This window comes from Polypterus senegalus, chromosome 5 (genome assembly GCF_016835505.1).
Source record: "Polypterus senegalus isolate Bchr_013 chromosome 5, ASM1683550v1, whole genome shotgun sequence".
In the NCBI taxonomy this organism is placed as follows: domain Eukaryota; kingdom Metazoa; phylum Chordata; class Cladistia; order Polypteriformes; family Polypteridae; genus Polypterus; species Polypterus senegalus.
The window spans coordinates 202,368,398-202,381,052 of record NC_053158.1 but is presented as its reverse complement, the minus strand read 5'-3'; the positions used below and the strand labels follow the sequence as shown (position 1 = coordinate 202,381,052).

Here is a 12,655-nt window from a genome sequence, read left to right as displayed (position 1 = left end):
ACAAGTTAATTCTGTAGTCAAGAGTTGCTTTTTCCAGCTTCGTCTATTAGGTAAGATCAAGCCTTTTTTATCGTCTAAGGATCTTGAGAAAGCTGCTCATGCTTTTTATCTTCTCTCGCCTCGATTACCGCAACTCGCTGTATTCTGGGATTAGCAAATCTCTGATACGCAGGTTACAGTTGGTCCAGAATGCTGCCGCTCGCTTTCTGGTTGAGGCAAGAAAGTCTGATTCTGTTTCTCCAATATTAGCTTCTTTACACGGGCTGCCTGTCAGTTTTCAAATTGATTTTAAAATCTTGTTGCTAGTTTTTAAATCTTTACATGGGCTCGCTGCTGCCTATTCATCTGAATTGTGTGTTTTACACCAGCCATCTAGAGTGCTTAGATCTTCTGGTCAGTTGTCTCTTGTTGTCCCTCATACCGAGTGTCAAACTAAGGAGGACAGACCGGGCTTGTGACCTCGTCACATAAAGGAGTCGACGACAATTCAAAACGAGATTAAAGACTCATTTCTATTCACTTGCATTTTGGGACCTTCAGTAATACTGATGGTTTCCTCATTATGATTATGTAACATTACTTCTATTTATTATTTATTTTATTTTTGTACATTTATTTTATTTCTATTTATGTTATTTATGTTAATTGTATGTTTTTTTCTTTTATTTCTATTATTGTAAAGCACTTTGGCCACAGCATTCCTATGTTTTTTAAATGTGCCATATAAATAAATTGACATTGACATTGATGATAGTCACTTTGCTTTCCTATTTGTCTAAACAAATGCATGCATATGTCATCATTCCATAATTAGTAATCAGTAAAATTATTATATATTTATTTGTGTTAAGCCCGAGAACTAGTGACAGCATCCTCTGCCTGCACTCAGTAAAGGTCGCTATATAACATGAAATTGAAAACAGAAGACACTGGTCTGAAAAATGAATCTGATAAAAAAAATGTTTTAATTGTGAATAGCTATCTTTATTTCCATTTATGAACACAATGAAATATATTTAGGATAAATAGATAAAAAGAAATGAAAGGCACTATATAATAAATACAGTAGATAGATATAATGAAAGGCACTATATGATAGATAGATAGATAGATAGATAGATAGATAGATAGATAGATAGATAGATAGATAGATAGATAGATAGAAAGGCACTATATAATAGATAGATAGTAATGAAAGGCACTATCTATCTATCTATCTATCATATAGTGCCTTTCTATCTATCTATCTATCTATCTATCTATCTATCTATCTATCATATAGTGCCTTTCTATCTATCTATCTATCTATGTGAAAGCATCCATCGAAAAACAATCTTATAATCCCCATGTCAGTTATCCAGTTGTATGCTCAAATTATTCCAAACGCATGATTTTGTTAAATGTGCACTTCCTGAGTTGTCCCAGCACATCATAAACAAGCGGTGTAAAGCCTCATGGGTATAATCACATTTTCAGTTGATGCGCCTCCTCTTTTGTCGCTCGAGATTCCTGTCTTCATGGGTTATTTATCTGCACTTGTGATTTGCTCTTCCGCCTGCTGACGCACCTCAGATATTCACGACTACGTGTACAATTCTGCCCTCAGTAATGTCTTTACTTGCTTTAAATCTGGAATTGTACTCGCCTCTCGTTCCCCGTTGCTCTGTTAATGTCACATGAAGCATCGTGTTAGCCAGTGAGCACTGCTGTTACTGGCCTGGACTCCTGACCAATGAATGCTATGGGTCAGCCCTTCATTTTAATTGTTCAGCTGTGTTTCAGTGCTTTCTGTTGTCGTTCACGAGAGCGTTTTGGTAAAAACCCCTGCCTTTGCGACACTGTGAGTATGTGACTGCACGACTTGGCCTGTGAATATTGTCACATAAGTCAAGTGACTTTTTGATTTTGTTTGCTTTTGACCCGTGTTGGTCACCACGGACACGTGTTACATCAAAATCTTTATCCTGTATGTTCTCTCTTAACAACATGCGAATAATAGTAGGCAACATATAAGAAATATCATTTTTGAGTGGAGTATTTATTTGAAGGTCAGTCAAAATGATTTTTTATTCCTTTGCTTATAACCTCATTTTATGAAAGTTTCGTTGTCAATTTAGTGGCCTCGTAAAACTTGTCATTGTCAGTATTCTCCATTGCATTTGGTCACAACATTACAGTCACTATTCTTTATTTGGCTATAATGGGTAAGGCAGTGTTTTGCAAATAAACTTTTAATTTGGAAACTTTGATTAAAAAGCGTACTTTGTGTTCTTTTTTTAGAAAACAAAGATGAAGATGTTTCTGTTCGTATTAATACCGTTTATATTCCAAGTTGGTAAGTGACCCTTATTCTATGATGTTTTTATAGTTCTGTAGATCTTGGTGGCATTAATATTATCATCATCATCATCATCACTGTAATGTCATTCTAAAGAGCAATTTGAACAACTGCTGTTTGGGAACCAGGATGTCCCCCTATGGAAAGATGCCATTGGAGGTTTATGTGGTACAGGCCACAAGGTGAGGGTACGCAAAAGAGTCTTTAAGGGCAAAATTAAATATCTCATATGAATCCATCGAGAGTAAAAAAAAGAACATAATAGTCTAAAAAATGTTGTTTGTAGTAGAAAAAATGGGCTGATGGGTAGATGGCTGGGTAGTGACTGGCATAGTAAGGAGCAGAGGACACAATGCTACTGTACAAAGTGAAGAAGGTTCCTTCTGGTTCTGACTACATTATGGTTTGTAAGGTAGAAGACATAACGCTGTCACGTTTGATAGACTGTAGTGTGCATTATTGTCTTATCTCGTCGTGTCTTCTCAACCACATTCTCTGGTGAGGGTCATCACGGCAAGCAAGCCAAGAGACATAATCCTTCTAGAGTGTCTTAGGCCTGTCACAGGATCCCAAACCCTGCCAATCGGGACGTGCCTGGAGGACCTCCTTAGGAGAATGAATATTTCTCAATTATAATATTATTATTATTCATTATAGTAAGATTTCTTCACATTTACATAATGCTTTCCTCACTACTCACTTTCACAGTTTGCTCATCCAGATCTTTGTGCTGCTGGTAGTTTATCCCACTGCAAACATGTATGGATTGAAAGGTCAGATAATGAACAGTTCACAATTATAATATTATTATTATTATTTATTATTATTATTCTTCATTATAATAAGATTTCTTCACATTTACATAGTGCTTTCCTCACTACCTACTTTTCACAGTTTGCTCATCCAGAGCTTTGCGTTCCTTGTAGTTTATCCCTCTGCAAACATGTATGGATTGAAAGGTCAGATAATAAACAGTTCACAATTATAATATTATTATTATTATTATTATTCATTATAATAAGATTTCTTCACATTTACACAGTGCTTTCCTCACTACTCACAGTTTGTTCATCCAGAGCTTTGTGCTCCTGGTTGGGTATCCCTCTGCAAAGAAGTCTGGATTGATAGGTCAGATAATGAACAGTTGACAGTTAGAATATTATTATTACTAGGGGGCTTTGCCCCCTGCTCACTTCACTCACCAACCCCCCCGGCCTGCGGTACGCGCCAGCCTCTTCGTGTCTCTTGCCGCTCACATATGTGAATTTCACTTTCACCAAACAACAAATCTTTTAATTCTCGCGGATACGTCTCTTCACTACTTTTCCCTGATGGCAACACGAATTAGACGATCTACAAGTCTCCGACTTCAAGTTTAAAGCCTTACACTATCTACATACTTCTGTCATATCACCTGTGTCCATATATTTGATCTCGTTTCGCGTTTACCTTTTCATCAATATCACATTGAATTTTGATTCCGTAGTCAAAAAATAAGATATATGAAAAAAAAAATGTAAGTAAAACGATTTTATTTACTTTAGTTATATATCTACTAAAAAGCAAAACATAATTTTTTCTTTAACCACAATTTTCATGCTTGTATGTGACTAAATAAAATTGTGGGGCGCACATAAATGAATTGGTTCAAACAATTTTTGAAACTTGTTTAGCATAGTGGGGAATTACAATGTTGTTGTTTTTTTAATATACTAGGGGGCTTTGCTCGCCCACACCCGGCCTGCGCTACGCGCCAGTCACTTCACATCTCTGCCATTCGCGTTGTGAAGAGGGGGGCTGAACGCACCCCAAGGAGACGCGGTCGCTCCTCCGAAACCTCCTCTTAAATGGTGATGTAATAGGAAACAAATACAGTTTTATTTTTTTACCTTCTCTTTGCTCGATCAGCTGCTGGCTTACTGCTGCTTCTGCTGCCGTGTCACATGATCTGCATCTCGTGCGGCACACTTCTGTCATATCACCTGTGTCCATATATTCGATCTCTTTTTTCGCTTTTACCTTTGCGTTAAAATCGCATTGAATTTTGATTCCGTGTTTAGAATTACAACGTGACAACGGAATGTATAACTGCCCGTGAGTGAATATCATTTCTTTCTCTCTACACGAACCGTGTCTGACACTAGCATTCACACAAATGAGAGATAATTGAACCGCGTGCGTGGTTGTAAATGTTTTAGATGTGAGCAGGACTTTTCCAAACCTCTTTCTATAAGCTCTTGTCTCACGGGGCTTGAAATTTTCTCTCACGGGATTTCACTTTCACCAAGCAACAAATCTTTTAATTCTCACGGATATGCCTCTTCACTGGGAAGAAACACTACTTTTCCCTGATGGCAACATGAATTAGACGATCTACAAGTCTCTGACTTAAAGTTTAAATCCAAACAATATATTCGATCTCTTTTCGCTGTTCCGTTATTTCATCGAGTAATAATTTCCATTTGTTTGCGTTAATGTGATCTTTACTATCATTTTCTGAGACTTTTGAATTTTCGTACTTCCATTATTTCTAACTTGCTCTACATGTGTATCGCGTCAACATTTTTGAATTCTTTACGACTTTCTACTTTGCCATCTACACTTTGTCTTTTATTTCTGGCCCCGGGCGTGGTGAAATCACTTGGCACAAAGTCTCGTCTCAAAGCATCATGATGCTCCAATATTGATGGACTAAAAGCCAGAAGTCCACGTGACCATCATCATCAAGTCCTTCCGTGAGAACCCTAAATCCAAAGAGGGCTGATCATTTATGTGAGGTAGAATGCCCAGAGGGGACTGGGCGGTCTCATGGTCTGGAATCCCTACAGATTTTATTTTATTCTCCAGCCGTCTGGAGTTTTTTTGTTTTTCTGTCCACCCTGGCCATTGGACCTTACTCTTATTCGATGTTAATTAATGCTGACTTATTTTATTTTCTAACTGTGTCTTTTATTCTTCTATTCTTCACTATGTAAAGTACTTTGAGCTACATTTTTTTTGCATGAAAATGTGCTATATAAATAAATGTTGTTGTCTCGTGGGACGTGAAAGTACAGTATCTCTCTGAAATAGTAACGTCTTGTCCAAGGCTAAAAAGTCTTCATTTTTTTTTATATGTAATAGAGAGATTATTATTGTTATTAATCATAATAATATTTCTTAACATTTGCATAGTGCTTTCTTCAATACGCATGGTGCTTCAGTTGGTGGGGAACCAATTCAACTGCAACAAATGTGTAGCACCCACCTGAATGATGTGATGGCAGCCATTTTCATGCCAGTACGCCCACCACACAAGTGGTATGAGAGATCACTAATTAGAGACATAGGATGATTAGGGGGCCAGAAAAATTTAGCCTGGACATGGGGATACACCCTGCTATTTATGAAGGAGGCCCAGGGACCTTTTATGACCGCAGAGAGAGTCAGGACATCAGTTTTACGTCTCATCCGAAAGATGGAGCAATTTTAACAGCCCAGTGTCCCCATCACTGCACTGGGGGATCCACAATCGGACCACTGGGTTAGCACCCCCTGCTGGCCTCACCAACACCTCTTCCAGCAGTAGCCCACGCTTTTCCTTGTTGGTCTCCTATATAAGTGCTGGCTGGGCCCAAACAGGCTTAGCTTCAGGTGGATGGCCGCTTCTGAAGTGGAGGTCGTGAAGGTGCAAGATCACAAAAAAAAAAAGAGTGTATCTGGACCAGGACAGGACTAGCAGGACCCACTTCTGAAGCCAGGATATAATGGTGGGATAGTAATTGGCGGCCTCCCAGATTCAAAGCCTTGATGTTGACGTGTCAGGTTTCCATGTTCTCCCTGATTTTTCTCCTGATGGCCCAGCTTAACTAACCCACTCCACAGGACAAGCAGATCCTAAACTGGCCCCATGTGAGTTTGGGTGTGCACATGGATGCACTCTGTGATGGACTGGCACCCCTTCCAAGATTGGTTTACCCACCTTGCACTTGATGCCACTGGGATTGATTTTGGACACCTGTAACCCCAAAGTGGAAGTTTTGAGAATGCTGTGTTTTGCATATTAATTCCAATCTTTTTCAAGATATTAAAAATAATTACGGGTCAGGTTCTCAAATGAAACAGTTCTGGAATAAAGTGGTGGTTCCTGCCATATTCCCATCTAAGCTGTTTTTTTTGTTTCTTCCTAGCTTCTGCAAATCACACCTTTGTGAGAAATGAGTCCACCAGTTTGCAAAACCCGGAATCACTAATTAGTAAGTGGGCATTTTAGTTTTATTTGTTTACTTCTTTGTAATATTGTGTTACAATGTTTGAGTTTCCCTTTAATTTCTTGGGTATCTAAAGGAAATGTTCAAGAACAAAGTGCAGGGGCCTCTAATTAACATTGGCATCAGATAATTAAAATCCATGGGAAGGGACGGTAGGGGTGCACTGGCTTTCGGACTGGAGCTCGAAGGTTGTTTGCCTGGCAGAAGGGACCCATGTAGTTGGCAGAGGGCACAGATGAATGAATATTCTATCCGGTATGGATGGTTTGAGGCTATGAAAGCAGGCAGTGTGGCACAGTGGGTAAGGCTCTGGACCTCAAACTCTATGGTTGTGGGTTCAAAAGCCGTCACTGACAGTCTGTGACCCTAAGCAAGTCACTTCACCCACCTGTGGTCCAATTGGAAAAAATAAAAGAAATGTAACCAATTGTACTACTTGGATTACAGTCCCTGTCTTTTGACCTATTTAGTTCTGCCCTGTGCCTGCCTGTCCGTGTGAGTTCATACTGACTGGACACGTCTTCGTCCGAGGGAGCGCACGCAATCTCCTCAAACCCCACACTGCATTAGGAAACTGGTAGGACAAAACTTTACATTGATTCAGAGAGCTGTGCACAACTCCCAGTCATCCATCTTCAACTGCCTCCAGTTATTCTGGACTGTTTTGGACATTGTTGTTAGTGTTTATTGTTTGCTGTGCTGTGTTGTAGTTTATTATCTCCATTGAAGAACTGGGGAGGTCCTTTATATGTATGGGTTTTGTTACACTGTGTGTACTTTTTACTTTTTCATATACAAAGTAATGTAAAAATCTGACCTTAAGATTTTGATGAATCTCGACATTTTAGACCACCCTAAGTCCGATTTATTTTATCGTAAGGAAAGTATTGTAATTGTCCAAAAATTTGACCTCAAGGTTTTGGTAAATCTCGACATTTTAGAATGCCCTGAGTCCGATTTACTTTCTCATAGGGAGTGTATTGGAATCGTCCAAAAATGTATTTGATGTCGAGATATTGATGAATCTCGACGTTTTAGCCCTAACTGAGTCCAAAAAATACCATTTTTGGAAATATGTCTGTGTGTCCTTCTGTTTGTGTTTGTGTGTGTGTAAACACGATAAGTTGAGTACGCTTCACTTAGGTCAACCAAATTTTGCATACATACAAGTATTAGGTACAAAACGTAGATTTCTATCAACTTTTGAGCTATTTCCATTATTTATACAGCTGCGATTTATTCAACTTTACTTTTATAATAATTGTTCAAGATATTATTAATTTGATTTGTTTTGTTGATGATAGTTCTTTAATGTACATAATGTAAAAATATAATCATTGTCTTGCAGTTTACTCCTCAAATATCCATCCCCATATCTGAATATATGAGAAAGTCGAGGGGAGACCACTCCCGATTTTTTTCTTTATTTGAATAATGTATTTCATTGTTATTGCTTTGCGCCCTCACCCACCATAATCCTATCGTCTATGGTGGAGGAGTCAAAATTTTGATCTCCGGTTTACGACTGATCTCGATGTTTTAGGGTTTCCTGATACTGAAAACATCGATATCTCGATGATGGATGTGTGTCCATCTAATGTGTAGAGCAGTGGTCTCAAACTCCCAACCTGGAGGGCCGCAGTGGCTGCAGGTTTTCATTCTAACTCTTTTCTTAATTGGTGACCAGTTTTTGCTGCTAATTAACTCCTTTTCCTTTTATTTTAATTAGATAGATAGATAGATAGATAGATAGATAGATAGATAGATAGATAGATAGATAGATAGATAGATAGATAGATAGATAGATAGATAGATAGATACTTTATTAATCCCAAGGGGAAATTCACATAATCCAGCAGCAGTATACTGATACAAAGAAACAATATTAAATTAAATAGTAATAAAAATGAAAAAAATTAAAATAAAATTAATGTTAGCATTTACTCCCCCGGGTGGAATTGACTTGTTTTCTAAGATTTGTTCCCCTGAATCACTCAAACAGAACTGAAATGTGAAGTGAGGGAGCCAACAGAAGACCAACTAAGTCAGGGCTTCAAACCCCAACCAATTTCACTCCAACCAGTTGCTTAACTAGGCGCCGAGTCTTGTCGTTAATTAAAACCGTTCTTTAATTCCATGGCTTGTTGCAGCTCTCATTGTGCAATAGCAGACGGAAATTGCTGATTTTCTCTTTTCTAAGAGGACTGGTCAAATGGTGTGTGGACCTGAGCACATCAACATTCCTGAGACCTTCATCTTTCTTTATGTTTCTTTATGATGGACACCAGTTGTTTTTGGCTCATTTTGTATCTCATTAATATTTGGCTGCTAATTAAGGAAAAAGAAACAATTATTGGGTTTGAGTCTTCAAGGGCATGTCCATTAAAATTAATTCAAAAGAAATTAAAACAGGTCACTAATTAAGAAAAGTGTTAGAATGAAAACCTGCAGCCACTGCGGCCCAGGACGGTAGTTTGAGACCACTGGTCTAGAGCTAAAATGACTGGATGGAAAAATACCAAACTTGAAAGTTAAGCCTGTTATGAGATGATGATGTGCCGATTCATTTTTGAGCCAAACTGTGCAAGAGAAAGAAGCCCCCTAGAGTCAGTCAGTCAGTCATTTTCCAACCCACTATATCCTAACACAGGGTCAAGGGCCTCTCTAGAGGAACCCTCAAATACTGTAATTCTGCAATTAATTATGACTTCTTTTCGTTAATTGCAATTGTAATGACATATTTTATGATAGGAAAGGTCAGCATTACAGAGGTAAATAATTACTGACATAGTTCGGGTAAATTGGTTCCTGGGGCGCAAAGCCTACTGACGCTCACATCCAAATTTTGTGGCACTAACAGTATCTCTGTTTGCAAGTGTGTGTCATGCCAGGCCAAGGCTTGGTGTGTTCCTGGGGTCCCCACTATAAAATAAGTAAATCTTCGGATGATGTGAATTTTAGCATCATAATTGGGCCAATCACACCAAAGCTAAACTGACCAATCAGATTGCTCGGACAGGCAGAATACCCACATACAGACAGATAGAGTGTTATATTATATAGTAGATTATTATTGTCATTGTTGTAATTGCTGGTAATCCCCCCCACCTCACACCAGCAATGTTAATAATGAGTTGGCACCCATGCCCATACATGCAGCTTTTGTACTCTCATTAATATTTTACTTTATAAAATGCATACAGAATGTGGGGCCCAAAAACAAATCTGATTATTGGCCACTAAGCTGCAGTGGCTCCACATGCCCAGTCCTGCATTACATTCTAGTCCATAGGAGAGATGACATCCAAATTATTTTAACTCTTTAAATGAAATTATAAAATGTTAAATAAATGGGTGTGTGTCAGCAGAGTTAGCAATCTCGATTCTGGCAGCTCGGTCATTTTCTTTTTTATTTGTGATCAAATCTTTATTGAGCATTTGTCAGATAAAACAAGCAGCCATGTAATCTGAGTAGATGATGGGCCTGATTTTCTAATTCTATTCCATATTTAGTTTTCTTGCACTTAAACTAGCCTGACAGGTTGAATCATATTTTCCCAAAAATATCAGCAAGGACCCTGACTGTTGTTGTGAACATTGATCTGTAATGGCGCCTTTTCTCTTTTCTACTCCACGATTAGCTTTCCTACATTTAAAAGAGCTGGGTTGAAAAATTGTGTTTACCTCCAAAACAAAAGCCAAGATGCCTTATTCTGTGGTGTCTTCTCAGCTTAGTCCAAATTTTCTTTTGTTACTTTTGATGTGAAATACTAATTATTACTTCACTAACAAGCAGTGTATGGTGGTGCAGCAGTTAGCACTGATGCTGCGAGGATCCAAAATCCTGAGTTTGAACCCTGCACCTGATCCGTTTCTACTTGCAATATACTCTCCCTGTCTGTGTAGGTTTTCCGTCCAGTGTTCCAGTTTTCCTACAATAATTTGTGTGTAATGTTAGTGCAGTTCTATTTGGCCGGGACAGAGTCCTCCTAGGGTTGAGTCCTCCCTTGCACCGTGTGATGCTGGGATGAGCAACTGGTTATCACAACCTTGAAATGGATTTTAGAAAGTGAGGTTATGTTATGTAATTCAACTTAATAAAAGGACAGGTTTCTGGGTGTCTGTGCAGGTTGCTGTGTCTCTTTGATTCCAACAGATGGTGCATCACAAACATTTGTAGTAATGCAATACATTACATTTGTCAGTCCAGCATCAAAAATATTAACACTGCTTTTACAAATTTCATACAAAATGGCAGAATGACACCTTTTATTACTAAAAAGATTACAATATGCAAGCTTTCGAGGCATAATGTAGTTACATCTTGCCTGAAGAACAGGCCTGAGTTGCTTCGAAAGCTTGCATATTGTAATTTTTTTAGTTTAGTTGCTTGAATTCTCACTACATTCATAATGGCTAACACAGTACAACACTCCAGTACTACATACAAAATGGCATCTAACATTAATGTCATTCCAACAGATGGCACACCTCAGATAGTAATAAAATGCATTGTTGTCATGCCAACGGAAGGTGCATTATTTTATGAATCCTATACCAAATGACATATAACAGAGACATATGTTTTGCATAAGCCATTCCAACTGATGGTGCATCTCAAACATTAGTAATAATAAAATACCTTGCAAATGTCATTCCAACAAAAGGCGCATCAGAAACATTCACACTGCTTTTATGAATCCTGTACCAAATGGTATAAAACAGAGACATATGATTTGCATAAGCTATTCCAACTGATGGTGCATTATAAGCATTAGTGATAACAAAATACCTTACAAATGTCATTCCAACAGAAGGTGCATCAGAAACACTCCCACTACTTTTATGAATCCCGTACTAAATAGCATATAGCAGAAACATATGAATTGCCTATGCCATTCCAACCAATGGTGCATCACAAACAACAACAACATTTATTTATATAGCACATTTTCATACAAAAAGTAGCTCCAAGTGCTTTACATAATGAAGAAAAGAAAAATAAAAGACAAAATAAGAAATTAAAATAAAACAACATGTTAACATAGAAAAGGAATAAGGTCCGATGGCCAGGGTGAACAGAAAAAACAGAAAACAAACTCCAGACGGCTGGAGAAAAAAAAAAAAAAATCTGCAGGAGTTCCAGGCCACGAGACCACCCAATCCCCTCTGGGCATTCTACCTAACTACCTAAACAGCAGTAATACTATACCATGAATATGTCATTCCAACAGATGGTGCTTCAAACATTCATATGCTTTTTACGGATCCCATGCCAAATGGCATATAACAGAAAATATACATTGCAATTTCCATTCCAACAGATGGTGCATCAGAAACATTTGTACTAATAAAATGCCTGGCATTTTTCATGCCAACAGATTTTGCATCAAAAACATTAACACTGATTTTAAGATTCCTATATGAAATGACATATAACAGAGAGATATGTATGTGTCATTCCAACAGATGGTGTATCACCATCATTTGAGTTTGGTCTCCAATGAAACTTTTAACTGCTATTATTTCTGTCTTAGGTTGCCTTGGGATTCGATTCACATGGCTCCAGACGGTGTTTGACAACTTTCCAATACTCTTTAATTTTATGAACAAACTTAAGTGTGAGACCGGATTGTGCCCTAGTGATCTGGAAGACTACGGATGTTCTTGTAGATATGAAGAGGAAGACAACCCTATTGATGCCATCGACAGGTAAAACAGTTTGAGACTTCTTCCTTTTTTTTTTCTTTTTCCTTTTCTATATGGGGTCGATGTGCTGGACTAACCTTCTCCATACAGCTCGGCCTTGCACCTCCTCCTCCTCCTCAGTCAGACCCTTTTTCCTTCGGATGTTCTTTTCCTTTATCCATCCACCTCTGCTTTGGCCTCCCTCACTTTCTCTTCCCCTGGACTTCCATTCTCATCACTCCTTTGCCCACATCTTTACTGTCCTCATCACATGTCCAACCTACTTTCCTGTACCTTCTTATACTTCTCTCTCACATTTCTTGTATCTCGGATGGTCTCATTTCTTATTCTGTCCTTTTCTTGTAACTCCACACATCCA

At 38.3% G+C, this 12,655-nt stretch overlaps 1 protein-coding gene across 1 annotated transcript in view; it reads left to right on the top strand.

Annotated features, from left to right (window-relative positions):
* Positions 1-2,467: 2,467 nt before the first annotated feature.
* Positions 2,468-12,655, top strand: part of LOC120529937 (otoconin-90-like) — a 54,057-nt gene continuing 43,869 nt past the window's right edge. Inside the window, exons 1-3 of the mRNA XM_039754145.1 lie at positions 2,468-2,520; positions 6,508-6,527; positions 12,126-12,300. Of these exons, the coding sequence (XP_039610079.1) occupies positions 2,468-2,520; positions 6,508-6,527; positions 12,126-12,300 (248 nt within the window). The remainder of the gene's footprint in view (positions 2,521-6,507; positions 6,528-12,125; positions 12,301-12,655) is intronic.